Consider the following 23,272-nt stretch of genomic DNA (forward strand, 5'->3'; position numbering starts at 1 on the left):
CTACTCTGATGCGGCCAATGAGAGACTTTAGAAGAAGAACAGAATTAGGCCCGCTATGGAGAAATTATATGAAATTCCATCCACTGGCAGACTTCAACAGGAGTTTGGAATACTCCTTAGCTCTGCAGAAAGAATGATGCATTAAAGGATTGACATTTTACTCACGTACTTGTTCTTGTAAAAATGTCCCGATACCTCACATCATTGAACTGAGTAGAGCTGCTATTGTGCGAGCCGCAGAACAGAGTTCACTGAGCGTGCACAGAGATGTGCAAACCGAGCATACTCTTCCAGAACGTCCTATGTAGCACTGGGAAGTATACTGTAATTAACTGGTTCATTCTGATATTTCGTTGAAACAAGAAATTATTCACAGGCTTCCCAGCACAATTTGAGTGAGGACATACTGGAGAAGAGAGCGCTTAAAACACTTGCACATCTGTGCCTGATGTGCGCACTCAGCTTGCACATGCACATCAACAAAATAAAATGAAGTGCCATAATTTCGATCAAATTAAAATCCTTGTAACTTTGTAATGGGTATTCCATGCATCACATCATAATGTGATCAAATATAATCTGATTCTGATTATGGTGATGGGTCACACTCAACACTCAGCTGTCTAACAGATCTATATGTTCTTTGCAGTGCCGCTGAATGGATGTCAAGAAGATAAAAAATATGAATAAATGAGTATAAATACCCTATTCTTTATTTACATGTAGGGCTTACACAAGCATTTCATAGAGCACAAATTAAGATTAAAATTTGAAGATATGCATAGTGGCAATCTAGTAGCTTCTAGCCATTTTTTTGATGCGGCCCGTTGCACCCTATTTGATTGAAAATAAATAAATTGAGCAGAATTAATGCAAAACTCTGACAAAATCACAGACTGTCACAGATATATCAGATAAATGTACTTCTGGACACAGGGGCGGACTGGCCACAGGGTGAACCGGGACTTTTCCCAGCCATGGGCCAGCCGTGGGCCAGCCATGAAACTGGGCCGAACAGATGGCAGTAAAATGGAACGGGCCGTCGCATTATGCTAAACAGGCCAGAAAACTGCGCCCCGATATGCAGAAAAGGACAGGGACAACCCCCTCCCCCCTCAATAACTTTTGGGGCAATTTCTCTACCCAGGCCACCCCGTCTGGACATCATAAATTTTGCTCACATAAAATTCAAGAGAGCGAATAGAAAACTAGGGTGTGAAGATCTAGAAAGGCATGTGAAAATCCCAGCAGCTGCCATAGCACTTCACAGCACAGGCACGTAGGGATTGACAGTGATGAATTTTGTCCAGGAGGCTGCAGTTTTGCATTCTGTAGTGTGATTGGATTCAATGCGAATCCCAATGAAGCTGCGAGCATTGCAGCCGAACCCTCTGACTATGAAATCAGTCACTGTTGATTTCAGCTCAGGCGATGGAAATACTTTATCACAGCAGGAGAGCACTGCAATAACTTGTTCCCCCTGCCAGAATCAGCCTCCATACAGCTGCTTCCTCTAAATCACACTGCTCCGTATATAGCGACAAAATAAGAACAGTATAACAATCCAACTATTGTAAGTGAACAATACCGGAGATATTTCAGGATGCACTAGGTTTGAGTACAATCGTTACAGCAGTGACCAATGTGGCCAGTTTAGGTGCTTGAGTGAGTTTGTGTTTAAAATAAAATCAGACTGATATCTCTAGGATAGTCCCAGATGGATGAGCCAAAGCCGACAACTGGAACAACCCCAATACAGCGTGAAAATCTGAAGACTGAAGCCGTTTTTCATTTATGCTACAGTGATTTGAATATGACTGCACTCACTGTATGTCACTGAATTCTGTTTGAATGTACTTGACTTAACCATCAACTCTATGTATGAGGGATGTGAACAATAAGTGTATGGCTGACTTTACAACTTTTAAAATCATGTCTCGAGACCCCCGTGTGAATGGCCTCTTAAAGTGCACCCAATCTTGAGGCAAATAATCACCTCTTGATTACGTCAGATGAAAACATTTTCGTAATTGTACAGTGACCATGTTTTTAATTGGTTTCACATTCACATATCATATTGGTAAACCAAGCCAGATCACCAGCATAGACTATTTGTGTGCTTCAAGGCAAAATTCTGTCATCATTTACTCACCCTCATGCCATCATGAATGTGTTTTAATTTCTTTCTTCCGCAGAACACAAACAAAGATATTTCTAAAAATATCTCAGCTCTGTTGGTCCTCACAATGCAAGTGAATGGTGACCAGAACATTGAAGCATCACAAAGGCAGCATAAAAGTAATCCATACAACTCCAGTGGTTAAATCAATCTTCAGAAACAATATAATAGGTGTGGGTGAGAAACAAATCAATATTTAAGTCTTTTTTTCCCATAAATCTCCACTTTCACATTCTTATTTTGTTTCTGCCAATTTGGATTCTGACAGCATATCGCCACCTACTGGGCAAGGAGAATCTATAGTAAAAAAGGACTTAAATATTGTTCTGTTTCTCACCCACACCTATCATATGGCTTCTAAAGACATGGATTTATCCACTGGTGTCATTTGGATTACTTTTATGCTGCCTTTATGTGCTTTTGTGGAGCTTCAAAGTTCTGGCCACCATTCACTTGCATTGTGAGGACCAACAGAGCTGAGATATTCTTCTAAAAATCTTTGTTATTGTACAGCAGAAGAAATAAAATCATTCACATCTGGGATGGCATGAGTGTGAGAAAATGATGAGAGAATCTTCATTTTGGAGTGAACTATTCCTTATATGTTCACAAAGTAAGTTCAGACGTGTGATCTTAAAAATGGCATACGCTATATAAATAAAATGTATAAAATACAAATACAAAATAGGTTCTATAATTAAGCACATTCAGATTTCCTGAAATTCATGTAAAAAACCATAAAGAAATCATTATATCAAAAATGTCACTTTGTCTATACATTGTATGTACTATTTCTTGATATTAAGATACAATAAGCAATAACAGTGCAGTAAATATTTGGATTAATATCATGAATACATAGAAAACATGACTACAATATAATGTAGTTTCACAAGATATTAGAGTTAATACCACTTTTTAAGAAGCACCATATTCTATTGATCTGATGTACATATTTGGCATTACACAAAAGTTAAAACAAAGTAAGCACTTCTGTCCTCAGTCTAATGACCTGAAACTGGACTGTCATACAGACACTACACAGTAACTGTGCAATGACACAGTAGACATAAACAGAACTAAAAGCACTAGTGTGCAGTGTATTCACTACAAAAACATCTCTGTAAGGATTCGGTGGGCATCAGTGTATTTGAGGTAGTCATGGGTTTTCACACAAAGTCTCAGTAAGTGGACTCAGTAGTGGACTGTGATTGGTTGCGAATATTGCCAGAGGCAGCACTACATGCTTGTGTTGTATTCAGAATCTGCACCATTGACAGAGAAAGAGTGCTGTTGGTTGAGGCTGGAGTCCAAATCTGGGCTGGCAAGACGCTTGTGTGGTGCTTAAAACAGAAAAGAGAGAGAAGAAGAAAAAAATGAAGGGAGGTAGAAATATGGAGAGACAGACAGTAGCCATGTAATATATCTGAGTGCAATGTTCCCTCTAAAGATTTCCAAACTGTAGCTAAGGAAAAGTGGCTTTAGAAGTCAATAAAAGTTGTTTTATATCCATATCATTGACCATAAGCCTATCACTGACCTACAGTCCATAGCAATCCATTCCACATCGAGTTCGTCAGTCTGAGGTAGGCTTAAAGGGATAGTTCACCCCAAAATTTAAATGATCTTATAATTTCCTCACCCTCATGCCATCCCAGATGTGTATGACTTTCTTTCTTCTGCAGAACACAAATGATGATTTTTAGAAGAACATCTCAGCTCAGTAGATCAATACAATGCAAGTGAATGGTGACTAGAACTCTGAAGCTCCAAAAAGCACATAAAGGCAGCATAAAAGTAATGCATATGACTCCAGTTGTTTAATCCATGTCTTCTGAAGTGATCCAGTCTGTGAGAACAGACCTAAATATAACACCTTTTTCATCTTGCAATTGCAGTCTCTAGGCACAATCATGATTTCAGGCTCGATTCATAGTGCTTCACGCACGCGCAGAGCGCTAGATTGCGCTATAGGGTGTGTAATCGAGCTTGAAATTACGATCGCCAAGGAGACTGCTGATGTCAAGATTTATAGTGGAAAAAGGGAGTTATGTTTTGGTCTGTTCTCACCCAAAACCAATTGGATTGCTTCAGAAGACATGGATTAAACCACTGGAGTGGTATGGATTAATTTTATGCTGCCTTTGTGATATTTGGACCTTCAAAGTTTTGGTCACCATTCACTTGCATTGTGAGGACCTACAGAGCTGAAATATTCTTCTAAAAATCTATGTGTGTGTTCAGCAGAAGAAAGTAAGTCAGACACGTCTTGGATTGCACAAGGGTGAGTGAATGATGAGAGAATTTAAATTTTTGGGTGAAGTATTCCTTTAAGAAAACAAACATTCTTGTTTTTTGCCTAAAATACATATATTTAAATTGGTCTGACAACATGTGTCAAATGGATGTCTTTGGCCATTGCTTCACATCTTGTTCTGCAGCCTAGAATCCTTTTCTGCAACAGGATTCTACTGACATAAGTAATGCTCAGAAAGAACAAAAATAAGGCTGCATGAGTATTTTCCATCAGTACAAAGAGCACAGCCATACTCAGTTTTTAAGCGACTTTATTAACTATCCTATTACATTGTGCTTTCTAAAAGAAGAAACGTTTTAAGATTAGTATGGTGTGCAATTTCTTTCATCCAAATACTGTAGCTCTTTCTATCCATCACCTATATTTTAGGTCTTTTTGAAAGCCTATTCTTAAAACGGGCAGCAATGTAATGATCTATTGAATTATAGCCAGAGAGGCAATAAAAGAGAGATGTAGTGTAATGTCTTGGTGCTGTACTCACAGGTATGGTTAGATAGTGTGGTGCTGGTCAGGAAATTGCTCTGACTGCGCAGGGATGATGTGAGACCAGTGAGATGAAGACTCCGACAAGCGGCATCCAACTTCTCACCCTACAATCGACAGCACTAGATCAGCCTGAGTTCAGATCCGACCCCAGCACAAACTGTGAACCTGTATCCTCACCTCGACTAGGGGTTTGAATGTACTTGACTTAAAAAAAACTAGGCTTTTTTTTCTTGAGTGGAATTCTAAGATGCCTTAATTTTTTATTTTTTTATATGTATCCCAATATTACTAATATATAAAATAAATAATAATGGCCCAAGGACCGCTCCCTGTGGTATGCCTTTAATTGCATTCAACTAGTACTGGTACTAGTAGTGATACCACCAATATTTATACATTGAATCCTGCCTGACAGATAATTAACAAACCATCCATCAGTGTTCACTCATAAACCTACAATAAGAAGCCTCTGCTTCAATATTTCATGATCTACATTATTTAAAGCTTTGGATAAATCAAGAAAAAGAGCAACACAATGTTTCTTATTATATAATGAAACCATTAAATAATTTAATTATTTTAAAATCGCTGTGGTTGTACAATATTTTTGCCTAAAACCAGATAAAAAAAAAAAAATATTGAGGATAGAAACTCTTTTAATTGATCATTCACAAGCGATTCCAAAACCTTAGCTAAAATGGACAATTTCAAGATTACAGTTGGATCTCCCTTCTGGATCTCTTCGGAGGCCACGAAATTGTTGTTTAAACAATTATTTTAGCCTTATCCACTATTTTACATGAATCCTTAATAATACACAATAGAAATTCTGAGTTTCATTTAGTTCCAAGTATATTTTTCCAAAATTGTTTCAAATTATTGGAAGTTTCTGAAAGAAAATAATCAACAAATGCTTCATTGCAGCTATTTTCAGTCATACAACTGAAGCTCCTATCTGCTTGAATGTTGAAAGACAAAAAAGCAATTAAGACCTGTGTGTGTGTATATATATATATATATATATATATATATATATATATACATAATATTCAGGCTGATCCTACTAAAATATGTGTGTGTTCTTGAGTAAACAAACAGGCAACTGGTTCCTTTTACTGTAAGGCAAGAGTTTCAGTATTGCCAGGTCTCTATCAAAAAACAAATGCCTGTGTTAACTGTACAACGGAACTACAACTGACATAATTAGAATTACGATTTCTCCTATTCATATGTGTACGGGTGACCCATCTCTTTTTTTTTTTTTTTTTTTAAGTGTTTCTGATAATGCTTACGGCTACCAATAAAGGTGTAGAACATAAAGCTCTTAAAAACACATTTTGCCCTGTTCAAATCCATCCACACAGAATTCACCACACCATCAACAAAGTAAATGTGCATTATTATGAATTACATTTGCTAATCTTTAAATTAATATATTTCTAAATTAGTGAAGCAATTGCAATCATGCTCGTCGGATGTACCATTACTTAGTTGACGGTGATAATATTCACTCGAGGACAGAATCCCCCCATATATCAAAAAGATTCCAATAACTCATAAAGAATACTGTCTAATGTTTACAATCTTAAGATTATTTATTATCTAAATTTGTAAGCATGTAATTCTTGTTCTGTTTGCTGTATCTCCATGCAAAATGATTTATTTCATTCCACTAAATTACAGCAAGAACTAGGAAAAATATATAATTTTTCTCTATCACTTTCCATCACAATACACAGATCTGAAAAATAGGAGGTGCTCTAACACAGAAAAGCACTCAGACATCCAGTCTATATGGAATGGCATGCATGTTCCCCATTGTTTCGTCGTATATCACGGCCTCTGAATGGACTAGAAGCTCAATCTAGGGGTCGTTGGAAAGCTGAGAACATTTCATCATCAATAGTTCATAACATATTTTGGTGAATATTTGTTTATCATGCGTTTTCTGATAGAATGCATTTTGACGTCAGACATACAGCCACATTCCTGAGAACGAGAGCTTTTATTTGATATATGACTTGCCTATTTAAGTGCTATGAGAAAAACATTTGCAGTTTTTTTTTTTTTTATTTACATTTAAACAAGCAATGCGAGAAAACAAAAAAGAATAGAATGAAAGCATTTAAGCTCACGCAAAGCAAGGAAAAAGTAACCGCTAATGAAGTAGACTGACACAGTTAACGTACAGGACGAGTATAAACACTCGGCATATAATAGTTATCATGTTTATATTAGAGATGCACCGATCGACCGGCCAGGGACTGGAATTAGCCGATTTTCCGCAGCCTCACATCTTTCCAATTCCAAGCCGGTCCGCTTTGTTGACAGCGACGCAGGCAATAACGTCACAGCCGCATGTAAACACAGGCATGAAAACTGGTCAGGGGTAAAAAAGGTGAGAAGAACACGGCAGAAAAAAAATCCAATCCAATCGACTTTATATACTGTATATAGCACATTTTAATTTTTCTCATTCATTTCACATTTGCTGCACAAAGAATAAATTGAAAATATAGTAACACATAAAACATACAAAATATGGGGGCCATTTTAATGTGTGGAGGCAAGTATTTACACAAAACACATAATTTTTTTCTTTTTTGCCTGAACCAGAATCTCAAGGGCCCGTAAAAACCGTCCTCACAAGGGAGCATTTCTGCTCAAACAAATTGAATTATTAATGCAGAACGGATAATTGTTAATTTATCATTAGCCTACTGCTTCGCTAAAAATGGAAATTCAGCATTTAAAGCATGCCATAAGTTAGGGCTGGGCAATTGCCAAAGAAATCTGAATTTTGGGGCTAAATGGCGATGGTATAATCTCAGTATTTAACTTTTTTTTCTTTTCTTTTTTTTTTTTAATCTGTATTTAATTTAAACAAAAAAAGTTATTTCATATCCTGGTAAATATTGTCCTACAAACAATGTTCATATTGAAGGCTATGAAAACAAACAGTGAATGCAACCTTTCAGTCTATCCAAAAAGGGGTCAAATCACATTACACTCTAACATTGCAAACATTACGATCTAAAAACAAAATAATGCTCTTTAAAGAAGTAGTAAAATTTACTAAACTTAAAATGAAAATAAAAACAAAACTGATATCATAAAAATACACTTGTAGGTTTGAAATTCTCTAGCACATTTATGTTCACCATCAACAACAAATATTCAACAACAAATATATTAGCAAAATCTATTTATTATTTAGTGTTAATGTATATTTTAGTCAGAATTATTGCGCTCCTATTCTATTGCGCTCCGTCTGTTCGGCGCGCATGTTCGTTCACGGAAGTTTAGCCTGCTGAAGGCTCGTCCACTCATGACAGCAAAATGGAAATATTTGCATAACTTTCTAACATTTACAGATGGAGAATATGTCTGTGGAATCAAGTAAGTTATGCACTGAGGAAATTATTGGAAGTCACTTCGTTAAATATTATTAATAGAGGTATATTTGTTTCCACCAATCGCTGCACAAGTTAAGGTCACGTACTGTATGAAAGCACGTTAGTGCGAGCCCTCCCGGAACCCATAGAGAATGCAAATAACATTGTAAGCTAACTTACCTCAGGCTTGCTTTTCGACGTGCAGAACTGTCTTTGTTCGGCAGTGTGTCCAGTTATCAGACTTGCGGTGTGGTGTCCAGTTGTCAGATTCGCGGTGTGACTTTGAAAAAAATTCTGCCGTACTCTCTGACTCGGATTGGCTGTCAGTCGGCATTAGGAATGATGATTGATATTTAAAGCCGCGAAGTTTATCACACACACCCCAACACCCCCCAAATGTTTTTTCATCGGATCTGCGCAAGTCACGTAGGTGACCCATTTTGTTTTTAAAACGGCGAAATTCGCCGAAAGGTGAGGAGTTTTCATGCCTGTAAACATGTCATTGGCGTGGAAGATCATCACTGTGAAGAATACATAAATTCGAAATTTGTAATAATTGTAAGGCCAAAGTAAACCGTGGGGGAACCACCACAATAACTTTCGGATCAACAAACCTAATTAGACATTTAAAACACCATCACCCAGCTGAAAATGCCCATTTTAAAAAAGAAGCTAAAACGGGAAAGCGGCTAAAGCTAGCCAGAGCTCAGAGACAGCCACAAGTCAGCAGCCTCTCCTATCATTCCTTGGTATGAGCAGCGAAAACACCAAAGCAATTACGAGGAAAATTATGGAATTCATGGTCCTGGATGACCAGCTGTTCTCCAGAGTTGAGGACAAAGGGTTCAGAAATCTGATAAATTTCCTCGATACAGAGTAGGTGGTTATTTTCCGACGTCGCGTTGCCCGAGTTGTTTAATCTTGTGTCATGTCACACATGCAGCCTGTTATCTGTCAACATTTGGGTACACAAATCCGGGAGAGGGAAAGTGTGGTGCTGGATGGCAGAGGCAGGCTAAATACTATACAAATTGTGCCGTTGTGATTTAATGTGCTGAGTAACGTAATTTTTCCCACCGTGTCCGATATTAAAATCAGTGCGACACACATTGTAAAAAGGCGTGGGCATTGTCGATATGGCTTCGGGACATGAAATTAAATTCTTCCATCCAGCTGTTGTTAAATGTACATGTATATTTTGTTTTTTTCACCGGAGCACCAGCTGATTCTTCTCCTCCCATCTACCAGTGATGCTTGATTTAACATCCCACGTCTACAGCCTGCGCAGATATCAACAGCGCAAATGGGTTGTAGGTTGCCCGGTTGAGGTCACAAATGGGTTGAAATGTGTGTGATGTGTCGATTGTGTGAGTAGGATGCTTTTCATACAAGATCTGGCAACTGGACCACCTTGGAATAATATATTGATGTGATTATTCATATAACGTGGTTTGGGCCATACAAATTACGGGAGTTTTTTTTGGGAGAAATAACAAAACGGGAGACTCCCGGGAAAAACGGGAGTGTTGACAGGTATGGTTACAAGCAATCAGTTTTACAACTGATATTTGGACATCTAACGCAAGTTGAGTGTATTGAACACTTCAGTTTTTCAGATCTTTGGAATTGTTTTGTTAGACGAGTAATAAAGAGAAAAAGGTCCATTTATAAAAATAGTGGAAAATGACATCTGTTATATAAAGCAACTCATTTGCAGTTAATTGTTATTTCTACCTCTTTCCAGTCACAGAGCACTTTATTTTCAGAGTTGTTTAAGTGAGAGAAGATCCCGTAACTTAGTGCAGTTTGGGGGAAATTGTAATGTTTAATAATTTATTTTATTATGAAAATAAAATGTTGCATTGAAGAAAGGTAGATTTTGTTTGTATATGCGGTCAATAGTAGTTCTTAGAAGGAAAATCGGAAAAAAATATGAATAAATATGCCGGTATCGGCAGGTCACACTTGCAAAAAATCGGAAATCGGAATCGGCCAAGAAAATTGCAATCGGTGCATCTCTAGTTTATATTGTATCTCATGTCATGTTTTTGTTGAGAAATACAAGCATATCCACATGCTCAGTAAACTATAATCATTTGTAAACACCAGTTTAAATGATGGAATGTCCCTTACCTCAGCCAGCATAATCTTTCTCTGATGCCATGTTTGTTGTTTACAGTAGCGTCGTGGGGATTACGTTGCTTTCTGACGAGCTGCACGTATACAAGTGTAAAGTGTACACCGCTTATCCAGTACATTTAAACAGGAACCCAGCTTTCTCACAATAACAGGCTCTTTTAGTGTCCATCTGAACATACTGACAGAACAGTTTGCTAAACAAATGTGATCAACTTGTGTCCACACTCAACAGCACCACCCAGTGCATTCTGTTATAACTGCCAGTGTGTTCAGGATTTAACATGCATCTCACTGTATATATGGCCAGCAAAGCAAAACTATGTGAAATTAGAATAAAATTTTTACTATTCGAATAATTATTGCGGAACGAATATTCGACTTCTCGTGCACATCCCTAGTTTTTAAGCCTTTATTTTATTATTTTCTGTAACACATATGCAAAAGACATGGCATTCTATGTAAAGTTCAGATTCTAAATTTTAAAATGGTACCAAATGAGTGACTTAAATATCTGGGAACTTTTACAATCTAAGCGTAAAGATATTGCATGCTTCTCACTTTGCCCGCGGACCCTTCGGGTGGTCCATGGAGTTGATTAAGAAAGGCTTCCTTTTAATGACTTGATTATGGTTTACACCATAGGGGTGGGTGCAAAAGTTAATTTTAATACAGAATGTAAACAAACTGTTGTTCTGGAAATTAAATCCATTATGCACTCCTAAGCCAGCATGGTTTAAAAAGGTGAGTAAACAATGACAGAATTTTTATTTTTTGGTGATCTCCCCTTTATGCGCATGACAAGACTGCCAGGCTAATTGATCCTTTAGTGTCATACCCTGTATTCCTGAATCATCCTCTTAGATTCCTCAAGCTGATGCTGTAGGCCACCAACAATCTCCTTGTATTTGGCATAACGCTGCTCCACCAGTTCTCTCTGCCGCTGTGACTCCTGAAAGCACACAGGCCAAACATAACAATAATACCTGCTTCAGCGATAAGCCCCATCTGGACCAAAACATCACTTATGATCTAACCTCAAGATCCTTGAAGTTTTCAAGTAGACTGAGTTTCTCAGGAACCGACTCTAGATGGTCCAAGGCCAGTCTGGTGCTCTGGAAAAAAGAATTAATACAATTGCTAAAAAAATACATAAACTCATATTTAGCACTATATTTGCTTCACATGCAAGCAGATGATTTTTGGCAGCCTCAAGAGGAAAAAAAAACGGCCAAACAGGAAAAAAATATCAGTGATATATCAGTAGACCACTAAACATGAGGGTGAGTAAAGAACAGATTTTAAAATTTTTGGGTGAACTATTTCTTTAACCCCAGAAATATTTTGTCCTTTGTTTAAAAACTCATAAACCTGAAACCTCACTTGAATGAATTTATCTCCCAAAAAGAGGTAAGGGTCAATTCCTGACACTAGCGTGTTTTTGTGCTAAGCAAAAATTATGTAAATAGACTGAGCTGTGAGTAAAGGCTAAACATTTTCAGGAGCTAATTAAATGTTCGTTGGCACATAATGGTGATTGATGGGGTAGGCATCAGATAGCTTACTTTTCAAACGGCTTAAATACTGCCAAGTCAATACAGGCATCAATACCTTTAACAAACGGCTGCATATTTCTTTGCCAAGTAATGATTGGTAATTCAGACATTCAACAGAAATCGTTTGGCTTTTGCAAATAGTTTAGTGAGGTGTGAACATTTCAGCAATTTAGCAGATAGAATATTCTGTAGGAAAGCTCAGAAAACGTAGCTTATAGTTGCTTACAAGGCAGAAAAATATAGACTACACATATGATAAGCCAAAAACCTCCACTGTTATATTCGGTTTAAATTTATTTATTTTTTTTTCCTCTCATAATTTACTCATCCTCATGATATCCCAGGTGTGTATGACTTTTTCTTCACTAGAACACATGAAGAAAGAGAGAAATATATTTCAGCTCAGTAGGTCCTTAAAATGCAAGTGGATGGTGATCTGACATTTGAAGCTCAAAAAATCCCAGACAGCATAAACATCATCGATCCAACAGATAAATGAATGTCTTAAGTGATATGATTGCTTTTGGTGCAAAAAAAATTATATTTAAGTACTTAGTAACTATAAACCAACGCTTCCGGTGAGCAGCAGTATGAGCGTGTGACATAATCACCCTGGCATGTTACGACGCACCCGGAAGAGCAACGCTGTTTACAAGTGAGAGGGAGGAACTTACAGAAGCTTTGTTGGTTTTGATCTCTGATATATATATATATATATATAGAACTGGATCACTGATGCAGTGTTAAACTGCCTGCAGGAGGTGAAGCCACTGGAAGTGTTCGATCGGCCATCTTGGTATGCCCAAACTTTCATGTGACTGACAGGCGAAAACACCCGTTTCACCATCTCCGACCTGCAGATACGACAGCTGAATATCACCCTCTAGTGACAATCACGTTTAATGTTTAATTTGCTCGTTATGGATAATATTCGCTGCGAGGGAGATGATGTTCGCAGATTGCGATATCTGAGCATTCACCTGCCTCAGTGTTCAGTCTATCAGTACAGTACAACAATCACTAAAGGAAACGGTAAAACTATCCACAAGAAGTATGAAAAGCTGTATTATTTGCTTGTTTTGGGGCGACAACATGTCCGTTTGCCTCAGAGGGTCATTAAAATGCCCGGGATTTGCCAGTTTTCACATTGAAGCATTCGCTATTGTCATACATATGATGCATGTCATATATTAGGTGTTAGTTTGCCATTTAAACCTAGTGTACCAGTTTAATTTTAACCAGCTATGCTTCTCTCACTCTCTGCGAGTGTGATAGTGGGAGAGAGAGAGCGCAAGCTCTTATTCAAGTGACCATGAGAAAAAGGCACTTTTCAATGAAAACATAAAACGAGTTACTCTGAACAAACACTTTAATGTTCACAATAAATAATTGAGAAAATGTCTGTTTGTATTTTACCTCAGTTTCAGTGAACTTGTTTACATTCAGCTGATCTGTTCGCTGATGAAATTTGTTAGTGGTGGTCCTGTTTGATATAGATCCACATAACTCGCTCTGGCTTTCAAGAAGCAGGACAAATTCCTGACTTTAAACAAATCTGTGGGACATTTGCATTGTCAGGATGTACATGCACATTTCAGATATAAAATCGGTGATTGAATGACTAATGTTTACTCCCATTTAATCAATAGGGACATTTGGAATGGTTGGGCATAGCAATATGGTGGCGCAGTGGCTTCACTGTTATGAGGTCATGAGCAATCTAGTTCTATATTATATATCAGTGGTTTAGATCTGTATTTGTATCTCTTTCTTTTCTCACAATGGAGTGTTTTTGTGCTTATACTGGATGTCTCTGGATTATGTCCGTAACATGGCAACGCTAATTATTCACATGAGAGACCACGTAAACTCAGCGCTCTCGTGAATGTGCATTCTGCTGCAATTGTTTATAGTTAAAAAGTACTTAAATATTGATCTTTTTCGCACCAAACATGATCGTGTCGCTTTAGAAGACATTCATTTAACAGCTGTGTCCTATGGATGACGTTTATTCTGACTGTCTGTGATTTTTGGAGCTTAAAAGGCCTGATCAACATCCACTTGCATTTTAAGGACCTACAGAGCTTAGATATTTTCCTATTTTTCTTCAAATGTGTTCTTGTGAAGAAAGAAAGTCATACACACCTGTAATATCATGAGGGTGAGTAAATGATGAGAAGATTTAAATTTTTGGGTGAACTAACTCTTTAATGAATTGCAGACATTTTTGGAGAGCATAAATTGGATATATTAGAATATGATTGATTTTATGAGACAGTAGAAGAAGAAAGAAAATAATCAAACAAAATGTCCTACCGTTTCAAGATCTACAATCCGGTCCTGAAAAAAAAAAAGGACAGAGAGAGAGGTGAAAAAAACAAGACAAAGCAGAGGTGACTTTGACTTGACACACAGGAAGCACTGTTCTGTCAGTCAAAAGCAGCAGCTGGGAGGAATCCAGGGCCAAGTATAATTACTGATGCTGTGTCCTATTGTGTGGCTGCATGCTGCTGGTTTCTCCTGAACCTCATCCAGAGGACTGCTTCACAACAGAGGCAGGAAAGCAGGTGCCTCTGTACAGCAGCACTGCAGATGCTCCGAATGCATTGAAGGCATGAAGACAAACAGGAGTGAGATTACATGGGTGGCCCATGAAGGACGATTGACGCACAGGAACATGTGAAGGTTATTGAGGTGAACTGCCAACTACAGAGTGAATTGTGTGTGCCCGTCTACAGTATGTGTGAGTGCATCTTAGGCTCTGATTTTCTATGATGGCAAATACATCTAATCTAACAAATTTGCTATCTGACAAATGTTGAGAGATTGACTTAAAATAAATGCACAAATAGCCACACATTTATGATATTTATAAATACAGTAGGCGGACACAACAACATTTTTAAAGTAGTAATAAATGTTAAGCTAATGCTGTCCACATGTGGCTCTGACTAGTTATCAGCAAATTCAAGAATGGTAATTTATATGAATGTCATATGGTCTAGGCTAGACAGATGCAAACAAGTGTAATACACATTTATATATAAATGTAATTTATAGAATATTTAACACAAGGAAATCATCATACCTTAAAACCCTTTTATTTAAAGCGAGCCCACTAAAGTTTGTGAATTACAAAATTAATTACAAGCTAGCAATCTTTCATTTGAAGCTAAAAAGGTATTTGGAAAAAAAAAAAAAAAAAAAAGACAAAAGGTATAAAAACTGTGGCTATGTCAGAATATGCATGTTTTCATACTATATACATAGTATGCTAATGGGGTAATACATCTGAATACTCAGTATTCATAAAAGAGTAAGGGAGGCATACCTGGATAACCTCCATTTCCAGCAAGATTCTGAAATGCACTTCAATGGGAGCTTAGGAGACGTCAACTTAAAACATTGGATTTTTTTTAAAAACGGTAAATCCAATGACGGGATCCACACAACCCATTTGTCATTGAATACGGTCTCTTTTAATACACTTTCTGTTCTTTACAGTCAGATGTTGATCAAAAACAACTACAAAAAAAATTCATTTAATTCTAATCAGGCATCGCACAGATAAGGTAAAGCCATTCGAGTCCTCTCCAGTTAACATGAGCTCATTTAAAGGCGATGTTTACAGAAATGCAATTTTTGTTAAAGAGACAGTACGGGTTTTAGCACGCATTCAACAAATCAATATAAATACTTGTAAATAGTACAAATTATGCAATTTAACAATAAATATGTAACAAAAATAATATATAAAATATAAAATCCTATTTATTGATTGAATCCTATTTATTTGTTAATTTAAAAAAAAGTCAAAATGTGACCAAAATGATGAAAAATAATCAAATATAATTTGTAAATGTAATATTTTTCTAACATACCAAGTTAAAAGGTCCGCTGTATAATTAACAGCATTAGATGCGAGATAATATATTTTATATGTCAGCAAAAGGGACATTATAACTGAAATAAACCCATATGAATCGATATGAAATCGAAATAGCTTATGAATCAGAATCAAATTTAATCGTGTAATCTGTATCAATATCCAGCCCTAGCTTCAATAGTGCTTCAATGCTCATGTCTGTCCCCCATTCGCGATTGAAATCTAAAGGTGATTGTGCCTTCTCTATTGTTGCTCCCAAACTTTGAAACTGTGTTCCTTTAACAATTAGATCCTCACCTACTACAGTGACTTTTAAATCTCATTTTAAGATTTTTTTTTTTTTATTTGGCTTTCGAGCAGAGCAATGACAATGGTGTTGATGAGCCTTTAGAATGTTTTATGTTTTTAATTTTATGCTCTTATTTGTCTTATATGTTTTATTATTATTATTCTGGAAAGTTGCTGTAGAAATAAAATTGTATTACATGTATACGGCTCGTCTGCATATCTAAGAAATGTACTTTATTTCTGTCCAAGAATTGTGTCCTACATCAAATACAGTACATACTCTGACAGTACACTATTTCGGAAGCAGCTTGTGTACTTAAATTTGTGTTCGAGTAACTAAACTACTCATCCTAGGAAACATTGCGAATGACGTAATCTATTCGAAAACAACAAACTCTTTTGCAATGATTTGTATCCAAGGTGACACACTGAAATAAAATGATGTGTTGATTTACTTAAAAAATATATGTGGCATTTTTGCATCAAGCTATTTAAGTGTATTCAACGTATGGTCATTTTATGTCAGCACAACTAGAAAACCTTGGTTAGATATACACAAATGTATCAGTTCATTCAACTTTATTTACTTAAGAACATAACACAAATAAGATTTAGCAACTTGTTTCCAATTATATTTAAATTTAAATGAGTTCAGTCATTAAACTTGATTACTTGGATTAAACAGGATCCTACTTTACCAAAGGGAACACTAATCACCCTAATGGTGACTACTCAAAATAGTAATTTACAGTAAAAAAAAAAAAACGTTCTTAAGTTCAAAACACTTGAAGGTGTGCAAATGTGAACTAAGGAATCTCAAGATGTGTTTAAAGATTGAGTATTAAACTATATTTAACTTGACACAGTGACCTAAACATTTTATGTTTATGATGCAACACACCAGAGACGTCTGACGTAGGTGTAAATTGACAGGTCCTTAAACAAGCCCTCATAATAAATCTCCAACTGATTGACAAATTCACTTGTGTAATGGATTGCTGTGAACTGTATGCCAATGATTGGCTTATGTTCAATAATATGGTAGTAAACAATACATTGTATTCTAAAGCCGCTTTTGTATTGTCTTATCAATGATGAACTCTTCTGCTACAAGAATGTAATGCATTTTAATTATCTGTATATTTTATCTCATTTTTAAATATTTAAAGATAACCATGTATGATTATTTCATCATTATATACTGAATTATTGTTATATGAGGGGCTTTCTCAGCAAATATTTGTACATGCGATTAATTCATCGGGACACAATTAAATTAATTCGATAAAAAATTTTCATTGATTGACAGCCCTAACATATATATATATCTCAATAATGCTCAAATCTCTATGAATTCTTAATGGCTACTAAATAGATGTCTACATAAGCTATTTTTGACCAAAGAAACATGCTTAAATTATTCAACCGCAAGGGCTTATGGGTATTACCCCACAACATCAGGTGTGTACTTGACCGTTTGAGTTAATAGTATCTAAAATCTTAATTTTATGAATTTTTAAGCTGAAGAAGTTCTAGGAAGTCACAATTATTCTTTTATTTTATGTAGCCCTCTAAGTTCACCAGAAAATATTTTTGTGTTGCACACATTAATGAAAATTAAGTAAAGATAAATATGTTCACAAATATGTACATTTCTGAGTAGGAGCTATTTATTTTCATACATTAGGTTTGTTGAGCCAACAAATAATTTTGCAGTGTTTTCCAATGCAGCGACTTCTCTGATTGGTGGATCTCTCTTTAGGATTATGGGTAGTGTAGTTCTTAACTGGCAAACATGATTCTTTTTGAAAAGTTGAAATCACACAAACTTGTGGCTTTGACAATAGCACATACCTATTGCTTAAAAACAGCAAGTTTTTTTAATTTATTTTTTAAGTAAATTCAATGTATGGTCATTTTATGTCAGCACAACTAGAAAACCTTTGTTAGATATACACAGATGTATCAGTTCATTCAACTTTATTTACTTAAAATAACACAAAACACGAATAAGACTTAGAAACTTGTTTCCAATTAACATTTATATTGTTGTTTCTACTTAATTTAATGGAGTCTAAAGTCAAACATGACTGAGGTCAGTCATTAAACTTGATTACTTGGATTAATCAGGATCCTACTTGACCAAAGTGAACACAAATCACCCTAATGGTGACTACTCAAAATAGCCATTTACAGTATAACAAAATAAAAAAATATTTTATGCAAAAAATAATTAGTTTAATTAATGACATTTTTTTTTCTTGCAGAACCTCACTTTTGTGCTCTATAAAGGAGTAAATATGGTGGTGCGAATGCATCGCGATGCTCAGTGTCTCTCCAGATTCTGCAAATTAGTGGTAATATGCTTGTTTATCTCAAGTATTTTCGGTAAAAACAGTTTAGCGTACATATTGTACACCTGACAGTAACTCTTGGACATCGGTTCCTGCAATTCTGACATTGTTATTAGCGTACTTCCAGAGATCTCCAAACCAGTGGGACCTCTGAACATCCCCACACTGACTGGAGGGCTCTTCAGACGGACACGCAAACAACACCGCAGGGAGTCACGCGGTGGAATTCGAGCGAGGCTAAAGCTCCACATCGACTCGCTCTTCCAAGCTTTTTCCTCGCCAATGTTTGCTTGCTGGTGAACAAAATGTAATGATTATGGACTGCAACATCATGATTTTGACAGAAACTTGGCTTAACAGCGGAATACCCAACAGCGCTATCGAGCTAGCTGGACGCTGCCTCCTCCGTGCAGACAGAATAGCTGATGACTGCGGTAAGACCAGAGGTGGGGGTTTGTGCATTTATGTTAACAAAACGTGGTGCACGGACACCACCATCACCGAGAGTCACTGCTCAGCTAACTTTGAGTATCTCATGGTTAAGTGTAGACCTTTCTATTTGCCCAGAGAGATTACATCAACTGTAGTAACAGCAGCCTACATACCACTGGATGCTAATGCTAAGATTGCCATGAAAGAACTGCATTCTGCTATCAGTAAACAACAAACTCTGCATCCCAAGGCAGCCAATATTTTCACAGGTGACTTCCACCACTCAACTTTAAAGACTGTACTGCCTAAATTCCATCAAAATGTATCATGCCCCACAAGAGGAGGAAAGATTTTAGACCAAGTCTACACAAATATAGCTGATGCATACAAAGCTGCTCCCCTCCCCCATCTAGGACACTCAGATCACCTCTCTTTGTTTCTGCCCAAGTATTTATCACTCATCAATCAGGTGAAACCAACAATAAGGACAGTCAAAGTGTGGCCAGAGGGAGCTGACTCGGCACTTCAGCAGTGTTTTGGAAACACTGACTGGAGCGTGTTTGCAAACTCAGGCCGCCCATGACTCCCACACGGACATTGATTCATATGCCTCCTCTGTTCTGGACCGTATCAACTCAAACATCAACAGTGTCACCACCCTCAAACGGATTACCACTTTCCCTAATCAGAAGCCTTGGATGAACAGTGAGGTCAGACTCCTGCTGAAAGCAAGAGACATTGCATTCAGATTAGGTGATGCTCAAGCCTATAGCTCATCCAGGGCCAACCTGAATAGGGGCATCAAAAAGGCCAAGCACAACCACAAGCTAAGGATTGAGGATCACTTCAAGAACAACTCTGACCCCCAACGCATGTGGCAAGGCATCCAGGCCATCACAAAGCTACTAACTCCACCCCCCGTCACCGACACCTCCTTGCCTAATGAGCTGAACCACTTCTACGGCTGCTTCGATAGGGAAAACAAGGAAGTGGCCATCAAGGCTGTGGTCTCTGCAGTTCACCAGCCCCTCACACTCTCCACCACCGATGTGTGTGTGGCACTGAGCAGGATTAATGCACGTAAGGCTGCTGGTATCCCCGGACGTGTACTCAGGGCCTGTGCTGTGCAGCTGACTATGGTTTGGACTGACATATTTAATCTGTGACTAGCCCAAGCAGCTGTCCCAGTGTGCTTTAAAACCACCTCCATCGTGCCGGTGCCAAAAAACTCCAATGCAACAAGCCTTAATGTCTACCGTCCAGTTGCACTCACCCCCATCATTATGTAGTGCTTCGAGAGGCTGATCCTGGCCCATCTCAAGACCTGCTTACCACCCTCACTGGACCCCTTCCAATTCGCCTACCGTCAGAACAGGATGCCATCTCTACAGCACTTCACTCTGCCCTGTCCCACCTTGACAATAGAAACACCTATGTGAGAATGCTGTTCATTGACTTTAGTTCAGCATTCAACACCATCATCCCCTCCAAACTGATCACCAAACTCAGTGAACTGGGAATCAATTCCTCCCTCTGTAACTGGATTCTGGACTTTCTAACCAACAGACCTCAGTCTGTTAGGTTAGATAATCACACCTCCTCAACCATCACCCTGAACACCGGCGTACCACAGGGATGTGCGCTGAGCCAGGGCTCTACGCTAACTTTTTTCTCAAGGAGTACATGTGCTCCTAAATTAAAAAATTTAGGAGCACACAAAAAAATTTAGGAGCACAGTGATAATTGAATACAGAGTTTATTAACAAACAATTTATTACATACATATTTATACTGCGTGTATGAGTGTGTGCGCATGTACTAAGGGACACACATCTGTGGAACAGCACATACCACCCAAATCACACATTGAACCCATGCCTACTAGAATCAAAGGATATCAGTTGTCCAGCTGCTTTTGTATGTTGACCGTCTAGCATACTTAGAGGTCAGCCAGCGATCTCCCATTATGTCAGCAATTTGACCGATCATCTCCACACATTGTCGTATGTGGGATTAATGTAAACTCCGTTTTTGTGGTGGAGTCTGATAAGCGGCCTAAATTTGACGAAAGGTTCTTCTTCTTTCACAATAAAGTATGCGCTGTTTATCTTTATTTTCAGCTGCTTCCTCTTCTCCTCCTCAGACTGCAGCACTTGCCGTCCTCAAGGCTGCTTACAGAGAGCCTGATGGTTTCTCCGGTCTCATCCAGAGCACTGGATATGCCGCCGTGAGATGTTTCGCTACACTATCTCTTTTCAGATTAGCAATGGACATTCCGGCTCTTTTCGCAATTGGTGTTAAAACAATTCTAATAAAATTATTAAATGAAATTATACTCTAACCACTATGTATTTAAAAATGCATTAATTTTTATGAAAAATAATGCCATAAAACATTTGCATTTAAAGTATAACTTATTGTATATAAACAAAGTGCATATAAATCTAACCATTCAAAACGAATACAATCTGAACAGCATAATAGACAGGGCCACCGCTGGCCAAATTGATGCCCTACACGTGATATGAGCGTGAAGCGATCATCTGTGTTTCACAACTGCTTTCGGATCCTTGAGCGAACGAGTAAGGGCAGCTGGTGGACTTTCTGGTGCCATCCTAGGGTAAGATGGTGCACCCAAGGGCTCCGCCCTCCCTCACGCATCTTTGGTTCATTGGTTGACACTGCGTGTGTGATTGACAGGAACAACAGGTGAGGCTTTTAGTCTGAGCGGACTAAATGTGTGCGCTTGAGCATTGAGGCCTATATTATTTAATTTGTTTTTTCGTTATTTTTAAATCTTTTGATTATTCGTATCTTAATTTGTTTTTAAATATTTGTATAAATAGATTCTGATGTGCCAGCCAGCTAACAACGTTCACCTACAAGAGCCGACTCGTTCGCAAACGACCCATCACTATTTCAGATGCGGGTTTCCTGACACGAAGGACGAGTTGTCCACCTGTTTCTGAACTCTACAATATTTGCAGAACATGACGTTGTTTTCGAACTCTAGCCATGGGAACATTTTGAGCCAATTTGCATTGAATCTATATGTTCTCCCTCCACCGGCTACAGTGGACGTTGAAGTGACAGCTGGGGTCACGGTAGCTTCGCTAACATTGTTTTACGCATCCCTAACATTAGCCGTCTCAGGTAAACCTTGTGAAGAGAATTCATTAGTTGAACCTTGCGAATCCCCCTCACCAAATTCCTCTTTCTCCTCATCTCTTTTTCGCTTAAAATAAAATGCGATGTCGCCTGTACCGCTACTTTTTTCCATTGTTCACCTTTCTTTCTCTGACTGGACCGCGTCATCCCAGAAAACTCTACTGTGGTTGGCACAAGCCGCTTGTGGAATGTGGGTCTTGTAATTTTTAAAAAATTATATAAAACGTTACGTTACGGGGTTACGTTTGTAATCTTTATTCACACTGTGCTCGTAAATAATTTTTCCAGTTTGCACATGTCTATTTTTAGGGGCAAATGCGAGTGAAATACTCGCACTGTAGAGCCCTGTGCTGAGCCCTCTCTTTTACTCCCTCTTCACCTACGACTGCACACCTGTACATGGCTCTAACACCAATGTCAAGTTTGCAGACGACACTACGGTGATTGGTCTCATCAGCAACAATGATGAGACGGCCTACAGGGAGGAGGTCCAGCACCTATCATCGTGGTGCACTGACAACAACCTGTCTCTCAACAATAAGAAGACCAAAGAGCTCATTGTGGACTTCAGGAAGTCTAAAGCTGGCAAACACACACCCATTCTCATCAATGGGACTGAGGTGGAGCGTGTCACACAGCTTCAAGTTTCTGGGTGTCCACATCTCTGAGGACCTCTCTTGGACCCTCAACACCTCTACCCTGATCAAGAAGGTCCACCTGTCTCCTCAGATCCGGGTGAACTTCTACCGCTGCACCATCGAGAGCATCCTCACCAACTGTGTCACAGTTTGGTATAGCAACTGCTCTGCCCATGACTGGAAAGCACTGCAGAGGGTGGTGAAAACTTCCCAACGCATCACCGGTTCCTCACTCCCCTCCATCGAGGCCATCCAGGGCAAACGATGCTTGCGTAAGGCGCGCAGCATCATCAAAGACTGTTCCCACCCCAACCACAGACCGTTCACCCCACTCCCCTCCGGGAGGCATTTCAGGTCTCTCCACATGAACCAGCAGGTTCAGAGGAAGCTTCTTTCCTGCGGCTGTCACCCTACTGAACTCTAGCTCTGCATCCCAG

The 23,272-nt window shown here is 38.2% G+C and overlaps 1 protein-coding gene across 1 annotated transcript in view; it reads right to left on the reverse strand.

Annotated features, from left to right (window-relative positions):
• Window positions 1-2,640: 2,640 nt before the first annotated feature.
• Window positions 2,641-23,272, reverse strand: part of LOC127624133 (centrosomal protein of 128 kDa-like) — a 74,026-nt gene continuing 53,394 nt past the window's right edge. Inside the window, exons 20-24 of the mRNA XM_052098812.1 lie at window positions 14,386-14,409; window positions 11,551-11,628; window positions 11,352-11,465; window positions 4,978-5,086; window positions 2,641-3,522 (exon numbers count right to left, since the gene is read on the reverse strand). Of these exons, the coding sequence (XP_051954772.1) occupies window positions 3,419-3,522; window positions 4,978-5,086; window positions 11,352-11,465; window positions 11,551-11,628; window positions 14,386-14,409 (429 nt within the window). The 3' untranslated portion in view covers window positions 2,641-3,418. The remainder of the gene's footprint in view (window positions 3,523-4,977; window positions 5,087-11,351; window positions 11,466-11,550; window positions 11,629-14,385; window positions 14,410-23,272) is intronic.

The sequence above is a fragment of the Xyrauchen texanus genome, chromosome 30 (genome assembly GCF_025860055.1).
Source record: "Xyrauchen texanus isolate HMW12.3.18 chromosome 30, RBS_HiC_50CHRs, whole genome shotgun sequence".
Classification (NCBI taxonomy): domain Eukaryota; kingdom Metazoa; phylum Chordata; class Actinopteri; order Cypriniformes; family Catostomidae; genus Xyrauchen; species Xyrauchen texanus.